General features: G+C 36.4%; 1 protein-coding gene and 1 long non-coding RNA gene across 2 annotated transcripts; one reads left to right on the forward strand and one right to left on the reverse strand.

The window, feature by feature from the left end:
* Positions 1–616: 616 nt before the first annotated feature.
* On the forward strand, positions 617–11581 carry LOC117335053. The gene is made up of 2 exons (XR_004534279.1): positions 617–838; positions 10405–11581. It is a non-coding gene; the product is annotated as an uncharacterized LOC117335053 (long non-coding RNA).
* Positions 11582–18434: 6853 nt separating this feature from the next.
* On the reverse strand, positions 18435–23625 carry LOC117335054. Its single transcript, XM_033894975.1, has 4 exons — positions 23450–23625; positions 21077–21117; positions 20340–20469; positions 18435–18989 (listed from the first exon to the last, which is right to left on the reverse strand). The coding sequence occupies exons 1-4, from the start codon at positions 23540–23542 to the stop codon at positions 18888–18890; spliced, it is 366 nt and encodes a 121-aa protein (XP_033750866.1). The 5' UTR covers positions 23543–23625; the 3' UTR covers positions 18435–18887.
* Positions 23626–25611: the final 1986 nt, after the last annotated feature.

Here is a 25611-nt window from a genome sequence, read left to right on the forward strand (position 1 = left end):
ATGAGAATGACCGCGTGCCTGTAGTTTTAGAAACACCAATTGATCCAATATGAAATATTTTCAGGAAAAATGAAATGCCTTAATACAAGTTGGAAAATTGGGTCTTGATATTTGTGTTGGTCATCGCTTGTGTAATTTAGTAACGATGTATTGATAAACCTCCATTCAAGATCACCACAATCAAATGCGTTAAAATGTTTTAATATTGGGTTTGCTTTTCACGACGATACAGACGAGGTTTATATTTATGTCCAGAATTGTATCTTGTGTCTCCTCCCTCGACATTTTAATGTACCTTTGTTTTGGTACCCCTGCTACACGACCTGTTGTTTAACATAGATGTCTAGTCATTATAATCCTATCTGTAGTTATTGTAATAATTGGGACGGTTTTATATACTTATGTGTTCACTAGCAGTAATTCTATTATTGCTTAGTATAACATTGAACTCAATTATGAAATGTGTATTTTAAAGTTGGGCTGATTTTCTAATGTATCAATCTACTTGAAAACTATTGCCTAACCCCACTTCTTAAATATACTAATGCTGTCCGCGTGGTCTCGGCGTACACACGTAATTTGTAGGTAAGCCGCCGGTGATGGGACAACGTCTTCTCGCGTGACGTACTATATATGTATGCACGTTTGATAAATCAGATGTCAAAATACACACCAAGAATAGCCCTGAGCCAGGACCCTGTCGAGACTGAGATGTTGTTTAGACGACGGCTGTCCTGGATGTTTAGTTCATCCTTTTATTGAGACGTTACCTGCAGATGGCATACTGCAACGAGCTTCCATATTGACCGGAGAAACCCTGCACGTGAACCAGATACAGGTAAGTAGTACAGTATTATAATATGTAGATATTATTTCTATACAGCGTGGCTAGTGTCATGATGCCGTATATTATAATTAAGTGCATATTAATATAGACAATGTGTAATGTGTTCAGTTTTCATGGCGACGTTATTATTTACGTTGGGTAGAATATTTTGTTCGTGCGTGGTTGTCTTCTTTTTCTACAATGGCTCCCTATCCTTGTCATAATAGGACAGCTCATGACATATAACTTTTTGCAAAGTGGTATAGAAAATGTCCCATATGCGATTTATTTTGTTTACCGTTATCAGGTAAATGACGCTTATTCATTTATGAATAATATAAGGGTTGTATATGATGAAGATAATGTTTTCATTCATAGCGAAAAATAGACACTTGTAACAAAGTGGTATAGAGCCAGCTGAATTCAACAGGTATTGACATTTACGAATTTAATTATAAAATAAACGTGTGTATGTTATTGCCCTTTCCGAGCACGTGTCTTGTTTTGATCATTAGAAGAGATATAGTGTGTGTTACGAGTCGTCATCATTATACAATGGCTCCCTGTCACTATGAGAAACGTTAATGTCACTGATACATAACTTAAGTGTTGTTGGTAACTTTATTTCACTAATGTATTATTGTCTTAGGCACATCTATTATATCTTCTACCAGAGTATGGGCAATGTTTCGTGATCAGCCTAGGGAGCTAGTAATAAGATTGATATGTGTAATATAGTGTAATATACCTACTGGGATAAAAACAACTAATGATACCGACATAAAGTTATAGCTGAGCTAGTGTTCTTTGGAGTCAGCTTGTATTTTTATATTGCAAAATAGTGAAAAGATGTTGGATGATTCACCAATAGGTTTTATTTTTCTCAGGCGACATTTTTCTGTATTTCCATATATATATATATTGGTTCTATAAAGAACCGTATTTTTTTTCATGATTTCTTTTTCGTATGATTGTTTGGCGAAGTTCACGAAATAGACAATGTCCTAATCATGACGTTTTTTTATCTATGCAAATCCAGTATTCTTGTTATTTTTGCAGACAATATTGTACCTCTCGCAAATTAACAAAACATTAATCCCAACTTACGGTGGCATCTCATATTAAGTTATTTGTTTTGACAGTATTGAGTTGTCTTGATGCATTGAAGTTAATCACGAAATTCTCAAAAGTAAAGCAGCCTATATGTGTCTTTAAGACGTGGAATCACAACCATTTTCTACCATTGCCTTACAATGGGACTATCTGCTCCGACTTTTGACCCCGCTAGAGAAAATTTCGCAAGGAAGTTGATCAAACCTCAAAACCTCGTGTGTCTGGGACGGGTGTTCTGGCGAATTGTCAAATGTCTCGGAGAGAGAGTTCAGTTTGAGTCAAGTCAATTGATTTCGCCTTTAACTGGTATCCTTTAAGAGTCGAACCTAGGTATGAAAATTGAAGCATATCTCGATTAGGTCATTTGTTTTAACAATATTGAGATTTCTTGATGCCTTTGAATTTAATCACGCAATTTCCAATCGCAAAGCAGCTTACATGTGCCTTTTAGACGTTGGAATCACAACATATTTCGACCATTGCCTTTCAATGTTCCACGATGACCTATTGCTCCGTCCGATGACCCCGCTAGTGAAAATTTCACAAGGAACACGAAGTAGACCAAACCTCAAACATGCCTCGTGTGTCTGGGTTGGGTGTTCTGAGGATTGCCAAATGTCTCCGAGATAGGGAGAGTTCAGTTTGAGTCAAGTCAAGTGTTTTCTACGTTAACATGACCAGACATTTTGTCCCAATTGCTATAGATGGTATGCAACGGGCATCCCTTATGTTTTTAAGTGAGGTAGTCACCAAATACTACAAGGAGACCCTGCCTCAAAATAACCCTGACCGATTTTCTTCTGTGTCTTATGTTTAGGAGACTTTGAAGAAATCAAAATATATCTTTCTTCCCCATTGCACCACTTGGGATCATACTCTCTCCTTTCTGTTCTCACTGCTGTCTTTCATTGCTTTGTTTTCCACTATAGGCGACACCCGTCCCCATATGACCATGGCTGTTGCGAGGTTAAACCCATAACACCAAATAAACTGTTCGTCGGGCGATTAACCCACCAAACAAACATTTTGAGAACGTGACATTACTTGCATCTCGCCTATAGATGTACATGGTAGTTGTCATGGATACAGCAGAAACATGCCCTTCCGGAAGACATGATTCGATTCCCCTTGTACTGCACAAGAAACCCCTGTGTTCAAATTTCTTTTGTTTATATACTGTTTATATACTCTTGTAACTATATAATTTCAAAAATATTGTTATAACATGATATCTACGGCATATACATGAAATGTTATAAATGTCATATATGATGATATGATCTTACTTCATATATTGTGTATAATTTAAGAACGTTGTTCATGTATATAAGTGTCGTCCATATGGGGATAACGACACAATCATTCCCCTACATCCTTATTTGTAAATTATGCGGTTTGGTTTGGTATTGTTTAACGTCCTAACAACGGCTGTGGTCATTTATGGACGAGTTATTTATGCGCATATAAATAGCATCATATTTCAAAGATACTATACTGCATGAAATCTGTATAAGATAAAATAAATGTGTCATATATACAAAGGTTTGTCAATATTTACCTGAGGGGAACTGTCGTTGATGAGTCAATATGGAGAATTACGACACAGCTGGTCACAACTGTCAAATACTTAATCTATCACGTGTCGACTGATATCGACTGTGAACATGTCCCATATATGATTATTTTGTTTAACGTTATCGGGTAATTGATGCTAATTCGTTAATAAATAATCTTTTAAGAGTTGTATATGAGGAAGATAGATATTTTTTACAAAGTGGTATAGAGCCAGCTGAATTGAACAGATATTGACATTTAAGGATTTAATTATTAAATAAACATGTGTGTTTTTTGCCCTTTCCAAGCTGTTGTCTTGTTGTGTTCATTAGAAGAGATAGATGTACAAACTGTGTATGTATTATGAGTCGTCATCATTATAATACAATGGCTCCCTGTTACTATGAGACAACGTTAATGTCACTGACACTTAACTCTAGGTTTGTTGGTAACTTTATTTCGCTAGTGTACCATTGTCTTAATCACATTGATGTTATCTTACACAGTGTTTTCTCAACAAAAGCAACTATTAATTTGTCTGTTTCACGGTTTATTATACTGTATGTTTCATTGTGTCTTTTTCTGCGTTTTTCACGGTTTATTCTATATGTTTCACTGTTTATTATTCTGTCTGTTTCACGACTTATTATTATGACTGCTTCACTGTTTATTATTCTGCTTGTTTCACGGTTAACTGTTCCGTGTTTCACGGTTTATCATTCTGCATGTTTCACGGTTAATTATTCTGTGTTTCACGGTTCATTATTCTGTGTTTCGCTGTTCATTATTCTGTATGCTTCACAGTTTATAATTATGTGTGTTTCACGGTTTATTATTCTGTATTTCACGCTTTATCATTCTGCATGTTTCACGATTTATTCTGTATGTTTCACGGTTTATCATTCCGTCGTCTTTACGGTTTATCGTTCTGTATATTTTACGGTTTATCATTCTGTATATTTCCTGGTTAATTATTCTGTATGTTTCACGATTTATCATTCTGTATGTTTCACGGTTTATTATTCTGCATGTTTCACAGTTTATTATTCTGTATGTTTCACTGTTTATCATTCTGTAAGTTTCACGGTTTATCATTCTACATGTTTCACGGTTTATTATTCTGCATGTTTCACGGTTTATCATACTGTATGTTTCACGGTTTATCATTCTGTATGTTTCACGGTTTATCATTCTGTATGTTTCACGGTTTATCATTCTACATTTTTCACGGTTTATTATTCTGCATGTTTCACGGTTTATCATTCTGTATGTTTCACGGTTTATCATTCTGTATGTTTCACGGTTTATTATTCTGCATGTTTCACAGTTTATTATTCTGTATGTTTCACGGTTTATCATTCTGTATGTTTCACGGTTTATCATTCTACATGTTTCACGGTTTATTATTCTGCATGTTTCACGGTTTATCATACTGTATGTTTCACGGTTTATCATTCTACATGTTTCACGGTTTATTATTCTGCATGTTTCATGTTTTATCATTCTGTATGTTTCACGGTTTATCATTCTGTATGTTTCACGGTTTATCATTCTACATGTTTCACGGTTTATTATTCTGCATGTTTCATGGTTTATCATTCTGTATGTTTCACGGTTTATCATTCTGTATGTTTCACGGTTTATCATTCTGTATGTTTCACGGTTTATCATTCTGTATGTTTCACGGTTTATCATTCTATATGTTTCACGGTTTATCATTCTGTATGTTTCACGGTTTATCATTCTGTATGTTCCACAGTTTATTATTCTGTATGTTTCACGGTTTATCATTCTGTATGTTTCACAGTTTATCATTCTACATGTTTCACGGTTTATTATTCTGTATTTCACGCTTTATCATTCTGCATGTTTCACGATTCATTCTGTATGTTTCACGGTTTATCATTCCGTCGTCTTTACGGTTTATCGATCTGTATATTTCACGGTTTATCGTTCTGTATATTTCACGGTTTCTTATTCTGTATGTTTCCTGGTTAATTATTCTGTATGTTTCACGATTTATCATTCTGTATGTTTCACGGTTTATTATTCTGCATTTTTTTACAGTTTATTATTCTGTATGTTTCACGGTTTATCATTCTGTATGTTTCACAGTTTATCATTCTACATGTTTCACGGTTTATTATTCTGCATGTTTCACGGTTTATCATTCTGTATGTTTCACGGTTTATCATTCTGTATGTTTCACGGTTTATCATTCCGTCGTTTTTACGGTATATCGTTCTGTATGTTTCACGGTTTATCATTCCGTCGTTTTTACGGTACAGTGCAACTTCCGAAAACCGAACCTTCTAAAAACCGAACACCTCTGAATACCGAACGAATTGTCATTGTACAGAATTGGTCCTTCTTTATTATAGTATTAAAATACTTCCAAATACCGATCCCTCTGAATTCCGAACACCGGACTGATTTTGTGTCCGGTTCCTGTTAAAATATACCAAAAATTACTTCTGAAAACCGGCCTTACCTGGGCGATTATGACACGAGGTCAGGCCAGTCAACCGTGAAACAACAACTGTGACGGGTATTGTGTGAAGCCTTATTGTCTCGGGACCTACGTAGGTGATTTGTACAGGTATCCAATATATACCCCAAGGGGGCATTATGACGGAAGGCCTAGTGTATAATCAACACGACAATTATGAAACAATGCCACACTTCAATGAAGCGCGTCGGTTCGTTTATCTTCTCAATGCAAGTAGAGCTAGAAGCCTGAGTTTCGCATTTAATGTAAATGAGGCCCAAAAGGGGTTGTTTTCGTAAAGAAGCCCGTGATGTTTTTTTTAGACAAAGCGATGTCGGAAATACGGCCAGAATCATCTGATCAATTGTAATTGATATTGACACAAAACATCTTCACACCCTTTAATATTATTTGATGTGTAAAATAATCTGTATCGGACTATTGGCCCCATCCACATGACGATTCACCGGATGTAACAAAATGTAGGCTGATCGTAAAGTGTAGTTGTACATGTGAAAATACTGTTTAAAACTATTGTTATAGTCATTTGCCTTTCTTATATATTCTGCAATATATACATTGATTAACTTTCACAATATGCATATTATTCAGACAATCCAAATTGTCTAAGTATGTACGTGCCGTTTTGTAATCGGGTGCATTCTAATAAAACATCGTCCAACCAATTATATCCGGAATTTGACCGGTCATTTTTCGATCAACTTCTCCAAACCGAACCCTCTATAAACCGAACAAATAGTCATGTCCCATGCATGTTCGGTTTATAGAGGTTCCACTGTATATCGTTCTATATGTTTCACGGTTTATCATTTTGTATGTTTCTCGGTTTATCATTCTGTATGTTTCACGGTTTATCGTTCTGTATGTTTCACGGTTTATCATTCTGTATGTTTCACGGTTTATCATTCTGTATGTTTCACGGTTTATCATTCCGTCGTTTTTACGGGATATCGTTCTGTATGTTTCACGGTTTATCATTCTGCATGTTTCACGGTTATTATTCTGCATGTTTCACGTTGATCATTCTGTATGTTTCACGGTTTATCATTCTGTCGATTTTACGGGATATCGTTCTGTATGTTTCACGGTTTATCATTCTGCATGTTTCACGGTTATTATTCTGCATGTTTCACGGTTGATCATTCTGTATGTTTTACGGTTTATCATTCTGTCGATTTTACGGGATATCGTTCTGTATGTTTCACGGTTTATCATTCTGCATGTTTCACGGTTATTATTCTGCATGTTTCACGGTTGATCATTCTGTATGTTTCACGGTTTATCATTCTGTATGTTTCACGGTTTATCATTCCGTCGTTTTTACGGTATATCGTTCTGTATGTTTCACGGTTTATCATTCTGTATGTTTCACGGTTTATCATTCTGTATGTTTCTCGGTTTATTATTCTGCATGTTTCACGGTTTATCATTCTGTATGTTTCACGGTATATCATTCTGTATGTTTCACGGTTTATCATTCTGTATGTTTCACGGTTTATTATTCTGTCTGTTTCACTCTTTATCATTCCGTCGTTTTTACGGTATATTGTTCTATATGTTTCACGGTTTAACATTCCGTCGTTTTTACGGTTTATCATTCTGTATGTTTCACGGTTTATCGTTCTGTATGTTTCACTGTTTATCATTCTGTATGTTTCACGGTTTATCATTCTGTATGTTTCACGGTTTATCATTCTGTATGTTTCTCGGTTTATCATTCTGTATGTTTCACGGTTTATCATTCCGTCGTTTTTACGGGATATCGTTCTGTATGTTTCACGGTTTATCATTATGCATGTTTCACGGTTATTATTCTGCATGTTTCACGTTGATCATTCTGTATGTTTCACGGTTTATCATTCTGTATGTTTCACGGTTGATCATTCCGTCGATTTTACGGGATATCGTTCTGTATGTTTCACGGTTTATCATTCTGCATGTTTCACGGTTATTATTCTGCATGTTTCACGGTTGATCATTCTGTATGTTTCACGGTTGATCATTCTGCATGTTTCACGGTTGATCATTCTGTATGTTTCACGGTTTATCGTTCTGTATGTTTCACGGTTTATCATTCCGTCGTTTTTACGGTATATCGTTCTGTATGTTTCACGGTTTATCATTCTGTATGTTTCACGGTTTATTATTCTGTCTGTTTCACTCTTTATCATTCCGTCGTTTTTACGGTATATTGTTCTATATGTTTCACGGTTTAACATTCCGTCGTTTTTACGGTTTATCATTCTGTATGTTTCACGGTTTATCGTTCTGTATGTTTCACTGTTTATCATTCTGTATGTTTCACGGTTTATCATTCTGTATGTTTCACGGTTTATCATTCTGTATGTTTCTCGGTTTATCATTCTGTATGTTTCACGGTTTATCATTCCGTCGTTTTTACGGGATATCGTTCTGTATGTTTCACGGTTTATCATTATGCATGTTTCACGGTTATTATTCTGCATGTTTCACGTTGATCATTCTGTATGTTTCACGGTTTATCATTCTGTATGTTTCACGGTTGATCATTCCGTCGATTTTACGGGATATCGTTCTGTATGTTTCACGGTTTATCATTCTGCATGTTTCACGGTTATTATTCTGCATGTTTCACGGTTGATCATTCTGTATGTTTCACGGTTGATCATTCTGCATGTTTCACGGTTGATCATTCTGTATGTTTCACGGTTTATCGTTCTGTATGTTTCACGGTTTATCATTCCGTCGTTTTTACGGTATATCGTTCTGTATGTTTCACGGTTTATCATTCTGTATGTTTCACGGTTAATCATTCTGTATGTTTCTCGGTTTATTATTCTGCATGTTTCACGGTTTATCATTCTGTATGTTTCACGGTTTATTGTTCTGTATGTTTCACGGTTGATCATTCCGTCGTTTTTACGGTATATCGTTCTGTATGTTTCACGGTTTATCATTCTGTATGTTTCACGGTTTATCATTCTGTATGTTTCACGGTTTATCATTCTGTATGTTTCACGGTTTATCGTTCTGTATGTTTCACGGTTTAACATTCCGTCGTTTTTACGGCTTATCGTTCTGTATGTTTCGTGGTTTGTGTTGCATTAAGCTATATTGACCGTGGTCTCTTCTTGCGGAACAGGAATGTCGAGAAGTTCAATATATTGAACAGTTGCATGATCAGCTTCGATATGTCATTCCTGAAATTTCAGAACCATTCTGGTGTTTCTAATGTTTTACTAAACGTTTGCTAATGTTTGACTGAACTTTAAATACAGTTTTGTACGATTAGCATTTAACATTCGTATTGAAACTAGATTTAAGGGTTGGTTTCAATGATTTTATAGAATGAAATAAAACCTTTCCTATATAAAACTTCGTGTGATTGTGTTAAGCTAACCATGCCAAAGATAGACAGTTCCCATTGAGTGGGGTTTTATAGACAATCGACAGGATAAGCCTCTTATAGCTTAATGTGGATTGTCCTATTGGTTTCCGAGAAAAAATAATGCGGACCTGTATACACATACAGATTTACACAATGTCATAATTGATTGCACGAAATCATATATAGTTAAATGGACAAATGATACAAAAGAGAATAATGCTCTAATATCTTAGGCGTTAACAGCAAAACTAGAAAAAGTAAGTTTCGGGCGTTTTAAACGAACAATGACGTATGATACAAAGGGAGACAACTTTTGTAGGTTAACCTATAAATCCTTTTACAGAAACCCATCAGAATAACTAACAAAACATCCATTCCGCATCACCAGGTGAATTATCTCAGATACCATAAGTAAGTCTATATGTAACAGATAATTATAATCTCTGTTGTTTGATGACAAGCGTCTTAAAGAGTGCGAACACCTGTTTAGCGTTTAATATCTGACACCGTTAAACAGCAGTATCGACAACTCGTCCATGATTCTCGACATCAGATATAATTTGTTTTACATGACAAGATACATGAATATAAGTCCATGACATGTCTGATGATACGTCTGCTCTAACAGTCATAAATGACGTAGATATTTCAGTTGAAGATGGTATTGATATAATAGACGGATTAAGTGTTACATAATGAAGACACCCCTCCATTATAAAATGACCTTCATGTAATTACGAGAGGTTCTTATATAGACTAACACCTACAGGGACACAGGAAATTGTTCAGCCCTCCGATTATTTTCCGTACTCTCATTTTCGCTACGAATTCATTAAGAGTGTTATATCGATGTACTTCCTTGTAAGTGTGAATATCATAAGCGATATGCTCTGTATAAATACTTATCTTTTCTGATTCTATTTATAGATCTGTAGTCATCAAAACCCTTTTTTTTATATGGACATAATGAGATTTCAAATGCAGAATTAAATCACGTCGAAAATGTTTTCATTGTGTCAATTATATTTTTTACAGAAAATATGCATTGAGCTGCGACAAGGAACCGGCCGAGTACCCTGGGAGAATGTGAGAGAAGACGTTGAAGTTTAGGAGACAAAACCTCAAAAGACCAGGGAACTAAAGTAGGAACCCAAAGATAGTAAACAAGAGGCAGGGGGAACAAGGCGAGAGCTCTAAGATAGTAAACAAGAGGCAGGGAGAACAAGGCGAGAGCTCTAAGATAGTAAACAAGAGGCAGGGGGAACAAGGCGAGAGCTCTAAGATAGTGAGGATAGTGCGAGAGACTATAGGCTGGCGAAACGAGAACACCAAAATTGCAACTTATTGAAACGGGTCTCAAGTAATGGCCTCAAGAGTATTTAAGGCTTAAGACAGAACTCGAAATTGCTGAGAGCTTATAGGAGGCAAAAGGACAACCAAAAACAGATCAACAAAACAAAGCCAGAACTCCTAATGATGGCCATGACTACCGTGAATTAATGAACAAAACCACGACCCAGATTTCAATTTGAGTTCCAAGATGATGGACCCACTGGATGAAAAACACATCCAGGTGTGGGATGAAAATCCACACAAACAGGCGAATACGGCCACACTGGCCTCGAAATGTTCTAACGGCAAACTCACATTGATTTGTACATTTTTGTTTTTGTTAAGTCTTTTTATGCTCTTAGTGATGTACAAAGATATATGGCGTATGAATTTGATGTCAAACAAACTCAAAGAATCCCTCCATGACGTAGAGGAAGTACATAAACGTGTTACCTGGATGATCAATCGCATCAGGCATGCGCAAAACATGTCGTCTGTGTCAGAAGTGTTGAGCAACGTCAGACATGTGTGAGTCAGTCGTGTTGTCAACACAACGAATGTCCCCACGAGAGTTTAAAGGATATAGATGCTGAAGCATGAACCAACTCCGGGACCAAAATTCCAAAAATTTCTTTAGGCATTTCCTGTTTTTCTCTACTAACATAGAAGAACAATTGGGATTACTCGAAGTTATGTATCACACTCTCGAGATATCCTAAAACGTCTCCTTGTCGAATTATATACAGTGGACTCTGTCTGAACCGGACACCTTTGGGACCACATAATAAAGCCGGTTTGTAGACAGTTCCGGATTGTAGAGATTCTACTTGATATCGTTGTTGAATGCAAAAAAAATGAATAAAAGATATATCATAAAGTAGATGTCATTGTGCATTATTCATGCATATACAAACTTTGAATTGAATAACATAATTTAATTCAACACTGGCAATTTGACTTTATGTGTACGTTAAATCGGTTGAAAACAATCACTAGAAAAAAATGGACCATAAGAGCATGCGCGATTTAATTACACAAATCAGACACACTGTAATATCGACAATGCATAATAAAAATACATTTTATTATTCGAAATGTTATCACTATACAATGATCTGTCTCACGGTTCCCCGAGATTCATAAAAACACGACATCACTGCCTGTCTATCCAGTACTCGACAAGCAGCCAGCGAGAAAGTACTAGTCGCTGTTTGCGCTCCACTTATTTATTTGGATCTTTTTCAAAATTGGTTAAAGAAATTGAACCCATGGGTTGAGTTATAAGTCTATGTAACGTCACAGTGTTATATAGACTGATTTAGCACTTTTGGACCACGATACACTCTTTACAACACCAGTCGTCTTGCTTGGTTAGATATCCCCATAAAGACCAATTCAACAACCAATTCGGCGATTTTTACAACCGAAAATTATATGAACGGAGGTACAGCAGAAATATAATCTCCCAGAAATATATACCTAGGTAAACCCTTTGCCCGGGTTACTCCATTTAGGAGGAAGAAAATTGTTCCATAGTGGGAGCAACTCAATTCCATTGCTGCAAGCAAAGTTGCTCCCTTCGTAACAGCAGGGCCTAATCCACATCACTGCCGGCAAATTAGGTCCTTTCCAAACTGTTTTGGAGCACAGACAATCCGGAGTAAAAAATGAGCCAAAACAACATCGTAATCATTGTAAAAGAGATGTTATAGACTATGTATTGAACACTGGACTTATTTTGTTTCCGATTTAAAGTAATGTTGACTTATCTATGATTAATCCCTAGTATGATGAAGGAATGAAACAAAATAAGTGTTATTATACAATAATTTAATATTTCAATGAAGAAATCAAGTCTATGGTTGAGTTTCATGTCCCTTGACAATGTTATATAATTATCACAACTAGTACCGGTAGGGAACTTCCATACGTTTTGGTCTCCGTCGTTCGTGCTTTAAAATGTTGAGACGATGTTGTGATGATGTTGTGATGATGTTGTGATGATGTTGTGATGATGTTGTGACGATGTTGTGACGATGTTGTGATGATGTTGTGACGATGTTGTGACGATGTTGTGATGATGTTGTGACGATGTTGTGATGATGTTGTGACGATGTTGTGACGATGTTGTGATGATGTTGTGACGATGTTGTGACGATGTTGTGATGATGTTGTGACGATGTTGTGACGATGTTGTGATGAAAATCATGAATGACAAACGAACGTTGCAACAACTTGATTGGGATGAACTTAAAATACTTTAATATGTTTATGTTTTACATCTTCATACCATCATTGCCTATCTATACACGAATTAAATAGCTATTCAAATGCAACATTATCATATAAACAGGTAACTACCTGGCATTTCTCAAAATTCGAAACCGAACCCGCGTGACGACGTTAACAAAATTAATATGGTACGGTAGTTTCGTATTAAGAATGGCACATTTTGAGAGCATTCGGCTAACCTCGGCAGATTCCGGTACCCTTCATCAAACTTAGATGTAGGTACGGAATCGGCCGAGATGTGATGAGTGATTTGGGGAGCTCTCTAGCCCTGTTGATACCGAACGTAAATGACAGCCATGTTTAATTTGTTTTACCTGGAGCTGTATTCCTACACTAACCGAATCACTGTAAATTTTAGTATACAATCTTATATACATTTCACCTCTAACGTCATACATATAGGCAAATGAAACACGGAATGTAAATCAAAATACATATTATTGTAGTTAGCAAGGTAAACAGTTATGAGCCTCCCAAAACATACATGCACTCAACCACAAGCATGCGTCTCGCCCGAAATGGCAATCGTCAACCAATATTCACCAACTTAACACAATGATACTAGCATGCATAACTCTCAGACGACTTTAAATGATAAATCCTATGTTTCAAAGGATGTAACTCTAACACAAACCATGTTAAATGGCTAAAGCTACACTTTATTTGTATATAATGTACTTTTAAATGGCTATAACTATGATAACGATACATTTCGTGTATAGCGTTAAACTACACCGCCATGTTTATATTTGATAATTTTCTTATTTGTACAGATATGTTTATATTTTATATAACTTGTGTATTCAGAGACAGGGAAACAATGTCAGCTGTCGGTCAAGATGAGAATCAATTAGCCCAATACTTCAATATAATTTCCTGTTTGGTATATGTAAAAGGATGAAATCACCATGACACATATGTGTTTCCGCATCAAAAGTATCTATCATGGTGACGTGTGTCCTTTGATAGTTGATGTATCCTCCCTTACCTCCACTGGTACTGATACGGTATAGACGTTGGTCAGAACAGCCCAAATGTGACATGCATACAGAATACAAGTTGGAAGTATGGCTCTATATCTGGGGATCTTATTGCACTTCGTTTGTATCATACAGAATATCTTCAGTCTGCCCGTCTGTGAACTTGACTTACAAAATACCCTCGACACCTATCAGTGTTCCACTCTTAATCAATCGTCCGTACAAGAAATCATCGACCGTGACTGGAATAAGACGCTGGATCTGTTTCCTGACGTAGGATATTGGACGGACGCCATTTTGGCACCATGGGTCCAATATAGTGGATGCTGGTTGACTAGCAAGCCCCAACATGTCCTCGAAAAGTCCGGAATCCGATTATCAGGGGATCGTCCGATCACAGAATGTCTGCAGTATGTGAAGAATTCCTCGTTTTACTTATGGGAATCCCGGTGTATTGACATAGAAAGTGTCGAAAACCTTACAGGGAATTACTGTGTTGGTATTCCATGTAACTCCACTTCAATATCGGTCTGTTTGACCGGGCGACAGGGCTGTGTATGCCAGTATGACATTACTGACCGCCCGATGGAACCGGAAGTAGGGAACTGTAAAAGTGTCCCCTATTCGTTCGAAGGAAATAGCAGCAATGCATTGAATACAACACTTCACTACTGTGAATTGTGATTCCATACTTCCATTCTTTTGTGTTGGATGGGACACTTACAGAAAGAAGAAGTTTATATTCGCCGATAAAACTAGTTTTTTAACAGCCGCACGACTATGTTCTCATTCCGACTTGGACACCGCAAGTACCATTAGTATTCAACTTACCCCTTGTGACTTTCAAATCTATTTCCCTAATATTTCGAGATCCTATTGGACTTCGATATTTCGGGAACAGATATTTATCTTAAGTGATGACAAACGTGTACGTGATGCGAAAAACTGTCTGTCTGTGATGGTAGACTACAATCAGACTGTGCAGTGGAGGGTTCGAAGTTGCCCATTGGTGATGTCAAACGCTATCAGCTGCATACAAAATCCAGTCAACACTTCTGACGGTAGAACCACCAAAACCTCTGAAAAAGTCTTTAACAGATATTTATTTATTCTGTTTGTTCTTGTGGCTCCTATCACTGTAATTGCGTGTTGTATTGGTAGGAGACATTACGCGAAGAAACCCACGGGATATTCCAATACCTCAAGTAGATACGGCACTGGCCAATGTATGGAAGAATTAGGCGATGATCATGGCAGACCGTCTTCACATGGCAGACCGTCTTCACATGGCAGGCCCTCTTCACATGGCAGACCGTCTTCACATGGCAGATCCACACAGTTGGATGCCATGCCTATCCTAGGCGCTGGCACAGAGGAAGAACCACACTACATAGAAATGAAGAAGAAACCTGAAGAATCTGTATATATTACATTACAGTTACGGATTCCAGTTAATCATTCAAAAACTCAGCGCAAGAGTAAGGACGTGTGGGAACCAACATAGTATCGGTCGCTTTGAGTCTGTCATTTCCTCGATAAATATGGGAAATACGGTATGATGGTCTGACTTTGTGCGTTTGAATAATAGTGTTTTGTACCATGTGATAAGGTATTGCTAGCGTTTATAGTTGTCATTTGCATGACATCAGGTTCAGTATGTCTCGCGTTGCAATTGTTTACTGAAAGGAGCACAAGACAAGAAATGTCCAGTTTACTGGGGGGGGGGGGGGGGGGGGGGGGGGGGGGGGAATAAAAAATATGTTCAAAGAATGTAATAATTAATAATTGCGTAATAAAAAGATATTGAACCACTCTCATCTGTGAAAATACCGCCATGAGCTGCAGAGGTTGCATTATACGGTTATATTCCCGATCTAGCACCAACGTCAACAGAGCGAGGTTGGTTGGAGGTTTCGGCCCTACGTCTTCTCCTGTTCATCTCGGTCCATGAATGTACAGAAAATGTCAAACAGGCAATTTGAAATTGTGTTTCTTTTTCCTTTCGGTATACAGTCAAACCTGTCTTATGTGAATTTCCAAGGGAACTAGCCATAAAAGGTCACATAAGACAGGTAGTCACTTAACACAGGTTAAGGTTATGGTTCTAGTCTGAGGTAAGAATAGTATCGTGTTTATTATATACGCTGCACGTTCTACAAGTTCTGAAACTGAAGCATGCTGCCGATTTCCTTACAGTTTGGGGGACCGCATCGCGTTGATTGAAATTACATTTTTAATCATCATAATACTGACATTTTCAATTCAAATTGTTAAATAGAATTGTACATACCAACACCAAACTAATGCTTCTCTATTTGGTACCTTCTATTTAAAAAGAATTGTAATATATGAATAGAGTGAGAGTTGATAGTGGTGTGTTATGTAATTTGAATAATAAATGTGTGATTTGAATAAATTGTGATTATCAAAAACATTTTGTGCGGTCCTGACACATTTGTTGACGAACACGTCACGTTAATTGATTTCAGGACGACTCAGTCAGATCGGATGACTAGTTGAGTTCAGCTAATTTTAGTAAGAACATTATCACAGTGAATTAACACATGTATATTGTACGTATAATTGGAACTTAACATGTGTATGATGTACGTATAATTTGAATTAAACACGTGTGTGATGTACGTATAATTGGAACTTAACATGTGTATGATGTACGTATAATTTGAATTAAACATGTGTATGATGTACGTATAATTGGAACTTAACATGTGTATGATGTACGTATAATAAGGACTTAACACATGTGTATGATGTACGTATAATTTGAATTAAACACGTGTATGATGTACGTATAATTTGAATTAAACACGTGTATGATGTACGTATAATTTGAATTAAACACGTGTATGATGTACGTATAATTGGAACTTAACATGTGTATGATGTACGTATAATTTGAATTAAACACGTGTGTGATGTACGTATAATTTGAATTAAACACGTGTGTGATGTACGTATAATTGGAACTTAACATGTGTATGATGTACGTATAATTTTATTTGTTGTGTACGTGGTCAAAATCAAAATGCATTGTATGTAATCTGGATTGTTGTTAAAATCGATCAGTAATTTGATTAAGGCGATGACATATATTACCAGTTTAAATCTATATATTCAATCTGGAGTTTTCTGATGTTCTTCTTTCAGCTATAGTGATGCTCAAAAGTTTGATGGTATCAAGGCGGTCACCGAGAGCCAGATACTGTAAACGTGCATATTTTAGCGGTCAACTTATTTTAGCGTTATTTCGCGCAGGAAGCATTCCGCTTCATTATGATTGCGTTAATTGTAGATTATCTCCATTGGTTTCTATTGCATTCATCCTCGGAAAATAGAGATGTTTCTCAGATAATGAAATAAATTGTTACCACGCGGTGGTTGACTTATTCTATAATGAATAATATAAATGTGGTCAGCTGTATAAAGATGTTGCCATCCACGTGGTTCTGAAGTGTGGCTCTACTGACGAATTAAGAGGACTCATTGTGGTGTGATGTCATCAATATAAGTGATATATTGCTTGGTGTATATTTGCACGATTTAAACGAAAGTCATTTTTATACAACTTATGTAAATCAGACCTTGAAGAGTTCCGTATGACCTCTGTTAAATTATCTTATCGAATGATTACGTCATATTACGAATGACACATCACTATATGCTGATGATTATCAAATAATCAAAAGGGTTCGTACTGCTAGCTTGAACCATACGCTCTAATATGTTAATAACATAGACTTATTGTAATATACATGTATAATAAATTATATTAATTAATGTTTATGTTATGATTGTATGTTGCTACTCCGTTATTATAATCTTCAATTTTGGAGGAAATAAACAATATGGGTTCGAGCCAATATATGATCGTTGCCATTTTCCTCCCCTGTCACAGATCGTGTGTCGTTCTACTTCAGCTAGCTAAAGGTCGCTGGGTTTGTTTTGTTTTTTGACGCCAACAGACGGTCGTCATAAAGCTTATCCTCTAACATTGTTGCTGTAGTGAGGTCCATGTAATTTGTTAAATTGTCTGTGATGAGGAGTCGTATCCCTGTGATTTAATCTCGTATTTCTGTGGAATATTGGCATGCCCCTATGTCACAACCAGACACTCAGTACGGTAGTATACAACGTGAAATGTTGTTTATATTTGACTATTTGTAGCATTTTTTCATTCCACAAAGATTTTATTGAATGAATTTAAGGAGTATGGGGCAACAGGCTTATACAGGATGTAGACCTATGTTCCAAACATAGAGCATGCTATATTCTGTCTACAATATGTCTGATATGTCAGCTGAAGGTTATGTTGTCATCTTGTGAAGAACAAATTGTCAGATGTCAAATTACAACAAACAAAACTATAAAGTATAAATAGTATTTACTTTTCAAAATCCATTCATTTTACAATTCAATCCAATGTTTATACATAATGAGTGCTTCAACAGTTAATCAGGTGTATTGAAACTGTAACTTATTTAAGATGCAATTAAGAGAAGGCAATAAATATTTGTAGTTTTAAAAACTTTGGCAAATGAGTTGAATTTTTAAAATATATTTGTGCAAATTTTGGGGGATTTTTAAAAGTGAAATAGTATAAAAAGGGTTGGCATTTGGTTTTACAAGGCAAATGTTTGTATATATATATATATACAGTAGTATCAACAATGGAGTATAACAGGCACACATGTGACTCTCTTAAACATACTTTACATCCACCTCTCTTTCTCCCCACAATCTCTCTATCTTTCTCTCTCCCTGACATAGTTTTTCACATGGAACAAATTCAATAGAATATAAAGTGTTAAGCCCAATCTGGGGACTAATATTGATGTAGAATTGCTTTGATTCTCATGTCCTTCCTCCTAAGTGTAAATGTGGTTTTGGCCAGAGCTACACTCTTTGTGTAAAGAATGTCTTGCCCAGTTTGTAAAGTTCTTTCTCGTATATATCGTGTTCCTGTTCCAACTGACGCTGCAGAGCCACTTTTCTCACCTAAAAAAAACCAAATATTTTATCAGATTTTTTTTTCTTTATCAATTTGACATTTAGATTGCAAAAGCTGGGGAAAATTCTAGATAAAATCTGCTGAACTACTTCTAAACGGTCATTTGGAGGTTCCTTTCAGCATTTGTCCATATCTATAGTCTGGTGTAGGACAAGAAAAATACAGACTTCATAAAATAGATATAATGTAAATCACAGATGACTACAGGTTACACCCAGCATCTGAACCACCACACAGTCTAAACATCCGTAAAGGATACTTAAGCTATTCAGGTTTAGTTGATGTAACAAAATAGCTGACACATCAACTATTCTTCTTAACTACAGCAATTTAGCAATTAATTTTTTATGAAGCATTTATTCACTGATCACCAAATATGAATTGGAAACAAAGCTGACAATCATGAACTTGGAAATGATTCCCTCATCATCCCCAACTCCTTGTCACCCCTAACTACTTGTCATTCCTTAATTAACTCCATATCACCCTAACTCCTTGTCACCCATAACTCCCTGTCGCCCCTAACTCCCTGTCACCCCTTATTCCTTGTCATCCCTAACTCCCTGTCACCCCTAACTCCCTGTCGTCCATAACTCCCTGTCACCCCTAACTCCCTGTCGTCCATAGCTCCCTGTCGTCCATAACTCACAGTCACCCCTAACTCCCTGTCACCCCTAACTCCTTGTCACCCATAACTCCCTGTCACCCCTAACTCCCTGTCACCCCTAACTCCCTGTCACCCCTTATTCCTTGTCACCCCTAACTCCTTGTCACCCCTAACTCCCTGTCACCCCTAACTCCCTGTCACCCTTAACTCCCTGTCACCCCTAATTCCCTGTCACCCCTAACTCCTTGTCACCCATAACTCCCTGTCGCCCCTAACTCCCTGTCACCCCTTATTCCTTGTCATCCCTAACTCCCTGTCACCCCTAACTCCCTGTCGTCCATAACTCCCTGTCACCCCTAACTCCCTGTCGTCCATAGCTCCCTGTCGTCCATAACTCACAGTCACCCCTAACTCCCTGTCACCCCTAACTCCCTGTCACCCCTAACTCCCTGTCACCCCTTATTCCTTGTCATCCCTAACTCCCTGTCACCCCTAACTCCCTGTCGTCCATAACTCCCTATCATTCCTACCTCATTGTCACCCTTCAAATCTGCCCTTATCTCCCCAAACTGTTTATCATTTTTGGACTTTTGACCTTTCACCTCACAGGGACTTGGCACAAATTCCCTAATCCACTCTCCATATATATATATATATGTACTGTATATATATGGACTATGGGTTGTGACTTTGTACCTAGTGCCTATGTTGCTCCTCTGACTCTACTTACAGCAATGCTGGCTTTATGTGCCTGTCTCAGTTCCTCGCTGATCTTCCTGTCATCCTCTCGGATTCGCTTTTTCCAGCTGGACTGTTCCAAGTTCTCGTTCCATTGAGCTCTTTGATTTGTTTTCAGTTCTCTAAAGAAACATAAACAAATTAATTCAATATGTAAATCATTGAAACTACCTTTTCTGCGATAAAAATTGTACACCTATTGTTATTGTACACCTATTGTACACCTATTGTTATTGTACACCTATTGTTATTTGGTGGAGTACAAGACTGTAGTTCTGTCCCTCCTCCATCACCCAAAATAACAGAGGGTACCACACAATCTAATTAAAACTGGTCATGTAATTTCTGCCCCTCTACAATATACTGCAATACAAGAAATGTATTGCAGTGCATTGTAGAGGAGCTGAAATAACAAGTCTAATTTTGATTAGATTGGGCCGGGTACCATATTGTTTGTCCTCTGTATTACAGTTATCCTGAAATCTGTCCATGGATGCATTCTTGGTACACTTTGCTTTATACATGTATAAAAATGTTTGAATACAATTATTATTGGTGTTAAGTATATACATGTAACTATTAAGTGGATAACAGGTACATGTATGTAAACCAGTTATCTATACTTTATTATGTAGTAAAAGTTAAGTTCATTTTATACCTAATAGTGAGAGAAGTACTTTAAAATATGAAGACAATGACAATTATTAATATGATAAATATCATACTTACAATCTCACAACATTTTCTCTGTCTGCCATCATTTCATCTTTCTGAAAAGAATGAAAATAAATGATTACAAGAGAGACGAGAAAGTCAGATAATCCTTATTTCTTTCACAATGGCTTCATGGCATACCACAAAAACTGGCTACAGGGGAGACAAACTCGCGAGGACAACAACACGAGAACTAATGTCAGGCTTGACATATATATCATATAGTGAAACCTCGTTATTTTGCCATCCATTTACTGCCAAACTCGCTTATTGCCATGAATTTATTCAGAATGGATTTCCTCCCACTCTAATGCACCCATTTTACTGCCAAACTTGCCTACTGCCATCTGAATTCCAGAACAAATGGGTAAAATAACATCATCTTGACCTCTTTGAGTGTAGAAGAATGTGTGTTTAGATGTTATTGTTACACGACTGACTGCCAATTAACTGACAGGTATACAATACGAGCTAGTGTACACACATGAAATAAATGAACAACGGCTAGTCCCTTGTGGTCTTAGATAAGTTTTGGAAGTTATGATGACTAAATCTCTCTAATGTTGTTTACTTATTATTTGTCATTTCCTTCAAATCCTAAATGAACACACCAAAGTGAAGACAGGATAATTTGGATTTTGACAAGAAATCAAAGATTGTTGAATTTTCTAACTCCAATCTAAGATATGCTCATAACAACAGATTGTTGATTATTTCACTGCCCTTTGTTATGAAACACTAGTTATAGTGTTTGGACAGCAAACTCTGGTTTGAATGGCAAACCTGATATACCGCCAATATTGTTACATTACCAAGGGGGCAATATTGTGAGGTTTTACTGTATAGGTGATTGACACAGGATATAATAGTACCAATACAGACTTGCAGACAGTATATATATATGCCTATGTTCATCATTTACCCTATTAAATCCTAGTAACAACTGCAGTTGGAATTAAACCCTGGTCTCTGGCATTATAATACCCTGCTCTACCAAAATGAACTGAGCCAAAGTAGCAGGTGGTAGAGAATTTGTGTATCCCGAGCCGAGCCCGAGCTTTTGACCCGAGCCCGAGCTTTGGATATTTTTGTTTTTCTCCTTTATTACTAGATGGATGAAAGTGATTTTTTCTACCTAGATATGATTTCATGTTTTAAATCAATCCGTGCAAGTGGATTTTCACGAAATATATTTTAACGTCCTAAATCAACGATTTTCATTTTCCAGGGGGAGAATTTGTGTGGCCCGCAATCAAGTGTGACTTTTCATGTTTTTTGCTAATTATTTCCGATACATGCTTTTATTTAGATATATTACTAGATACAAACAACAAGTAAACATAGCTTATTTTAAAAATATAAATTTCAACATATATTGAATGCCCGGCTTTACTAATGTACAGTCACAAAGCTCGGGATCGGTAGAGTTATCTGCCCTTAGCACGGGCTCGGTGAAAGCTCGGTAAACACGGCGAGTTCGTTTTTATCGTCGGCGCGGTTACAAAAATGTTAAAATTTGACACCAAGTCACATTCAATATATGTTGAAATTTATATGTTTTAAACCAGCTATGTTTACTTGTTGTTTCTATCTAGTAATATCTAAATAAAAGCATGTATCGGAAATAATTAGCAAAAAACATGAATAGTCACGCTTGATTGCGGGCTACACAAATTCTTCCCCCTGGAAAATGAAAATCGTGGATTTAGGACGTTAAAATACATTTCATGAAAATCCACTTACACGGATTGATTTAAAACATGAAATCAAATCTAGGTAGAAAAAATCACTTTAATCCATCAAGTAATAAAGGAGAAAAAACGAAAATATCCAAAGCTCGGGTCAAAAGCTCGGGCTCGGCTCGGGATACACAAATTCTCTACCACCAAAGTAGCATGAGAAGCCGAGACCTCGCACCAACCTGCTCCTTTTTAATACACTATTCCAAGTTTTCAAAGGATTTTCAAAATTTCAACTGAAACTCTCAATAATACCCAGCCATGAGATTTGACTGGACGAAAATGTGAAATAAAACCAATGATTGAACTACAGTACACAATTTCACATTAATTTTGATAACAATTGTCGGATATTGATGGAAGGTGGTGTGGCGTTAATGATATTAGTCTGAAAAAAATAAAGGCTTATTGTAATTCTTATAGGCCTACTAGAAAAAAAATCAAGAAAACCTCTACCATCATATCATGAAAATCACACTGTTATGATAAATAATGCAAGATAAACAAAAATGAAATCAATTCCGTTGTCACTTCCTATATATGTAATTGTAACTGTTTCATTTAATTGTACAGTAGAACTGTTACATTTGTACATGCAGATGATGCACTTCGAATAGTTTGTCAAACGAAATAAATCAATGTCAGATACCTGAATACGTTCTTTTTGTCTTTCAAACGCTTGCTTTAAACTTGACTTTCCACTTGTGTTCATTTCGAACCGAAGTGTCGTTGCGAGACTCATTTTGGTGGATAATTTATCAAACACAAAATCAAAATACACTGGCTCTGCAACTGGTTGCTACTAGACGAAGTACGACGTAGTATACATGCGTCTAAATAAATAGTGCAACGTTTAGTACAGTCATTTATTAAATGTCTACGACTGATGGTCAATTGGGTTATCACAAATGAAGTAATATAAGTATCTTAAGTAAATTTTGTCCATAATATACTTGATACAATTATTTCATGCGTTATAGGTAAGAATACATTTAACTGAAGCAGTATCGTAGATAAACAATATGGCGGCTACAGGCCCTACTTGTATTTGACCTTTCGGCAATTTAACCCCGAATGTCTCAATTAAAGAGAGACAACTCTGCCTATCTTAAACGTTCTACTGCCAAAGTGTTTGGAGGTGTCCAATATATATAGCAAGTAAAGGTTTCTGGTTTTAGTTTTATGAACTGAACATTCTTTATTTCCCCTTCTCTTTGCATAGACTTTCTGCACTTCTTCAAACATGTTATGGGGTAGTGACGGTATTAGTCAGAAGATTAGTACTGAATTTTTATTTCATCTTGTTAGGCCTACTCAGAGACCTATACTAAAGTATATAGGTCTCTGGCCTACTAAATGTCTGTAGATGCATGGGGAAAGCCCAACCCAGGTGAACCAAAGCATGATAATTGATGTTGGGTAGAAGCTTGGATATGAAGCTGACAGGGTAGACGCATTAATGTACAGATGCTTGATTCTGTAAAAAAAGGAAATAAAAGAAAACTAACGAAGTCATTACAAACGACGGCCGTCATAACTTACATTGTAAAGTTATCTTTGCAGTAATTTCTGATTCAGCGGGCTAAACATCGCCTGCATGTGATACGTAATTATTTAAAGAATGTTTACATACAGGCGTTGCCATATTGCCAATTATCCATTGGATTTCTTTAGTCAATATTTTTTTTACTAAATGAACTGCATGAGAATATAGACCATCAATACGGTTATGCAAGAGAAATAGTTCGAGCACAAGAATCAACATCAGAGATGGAGAGATCTTGAAAGGAAGTTCAGCCCAAGTTGCTACCACATAAATTAAGTGTAACCAATGTATAGTGTGCGTAATCTAAAGACAACTATATTATGCACTAAAGATGTACAGAATATAGTATATAGGACATCAAATCAATATGTTAAACAAGTTTTTAGAGAAGAAATTAAGGAGGAGTGTGGAGAAGCATAATCAAGGAGGTCTAGAAGCGTATAGCTATATAAAAGGCCGATGACTGATGTAACTGGTATAACATCGTTTTGCTGATTAGTTGTTTTTGTTGGTAGTAATTTCCGGTATATATTAATCAGAACATCTCCATTTTTAATATTTTTAACATTATTCTTTTGTTCCTTATAATAAAAGCTTCAAAACAATAGAAAAATCTGATAAACAATAAAGATATCTATTTTTAGAGATCTTTATCGTTTTATTTTCCATATATAAACCTGTACATATATAGAGTCCGTGAGAATAAATTTGAAAAGTTTAAACACACCTAACTGAAATCATTTCGGAATGTTATACATGTCTTGTCGCAGTGACGTTCTGATTTCAAGATGATTGAAGTTAACAAATACATGTACTAAAAAGAAAAGCATGCGTCTAAAATATGAAATCCGAAAAACATCATTCGGAAATCGGATCTAGCTCCAGTCTTCGGACTATTGGACCTATGACGTCCTTCGCAATATAAGACTGGGGATTTGTGGTTAAAATGCCAGTGATTGATGTGTGGACAGATGACAAAATACAACAGCTTACTATCATCAGGGACATATATAGATTATTATACGTCCCTGCTATCATTGCTAAATTTAACTTAATGTGAATTTGAATTTTATATTCGCGTCACCACATCCTCAACAACTATATAGGATCTAAATTATAAAGAAAATTAAATATATATATTGATAAACAATAACGTCTCGTAAGAAGCTATTAGTAAATCCATGAGAAAATATACATACTATGTTGATTTAGAAAGGTGAAATTCCATGGTCACCCCGGGTTACGCTTGTGGATAGTTATAGGGC

This window comes from Pecten maximus, chromosome 9 (assembly GCF_902652985.1).
Source record: "Pecten maximus chromosome 9, xPecMax1.1, whole genome shotgun sequence".
Taxonomy (NCBI): domain Eukaryota; kingdom Metazoa; phylum Mollusca; class Bivalvia; order Pectinida; family Pectinidae; genus Pecten; species Pecten maximus.

Coding starts and splice junctions, on each gene's coding strand:
- LOC117335054 (XM_033894975.1), bottom strand. CDS start 23,542: ATGAGTCTCGCAACGACACTTCGGTTCGAAATGAACACAAGTGGAAAG. Junction 20,470..21,076: donor AGAGAAAATGTTGTGAGATT/GTAAGTATGATA, acceptor ATGTTTCTTTAG/AGAACTGAAAACAAATCAAA. Junction 18,990..20,339: donor CACATAAAGCCAGCATTGCT/GTAAGTAGAGTC, acceptor GGTTTTTTTTAG/GTGAGAAAAGTGGCTCTGCA.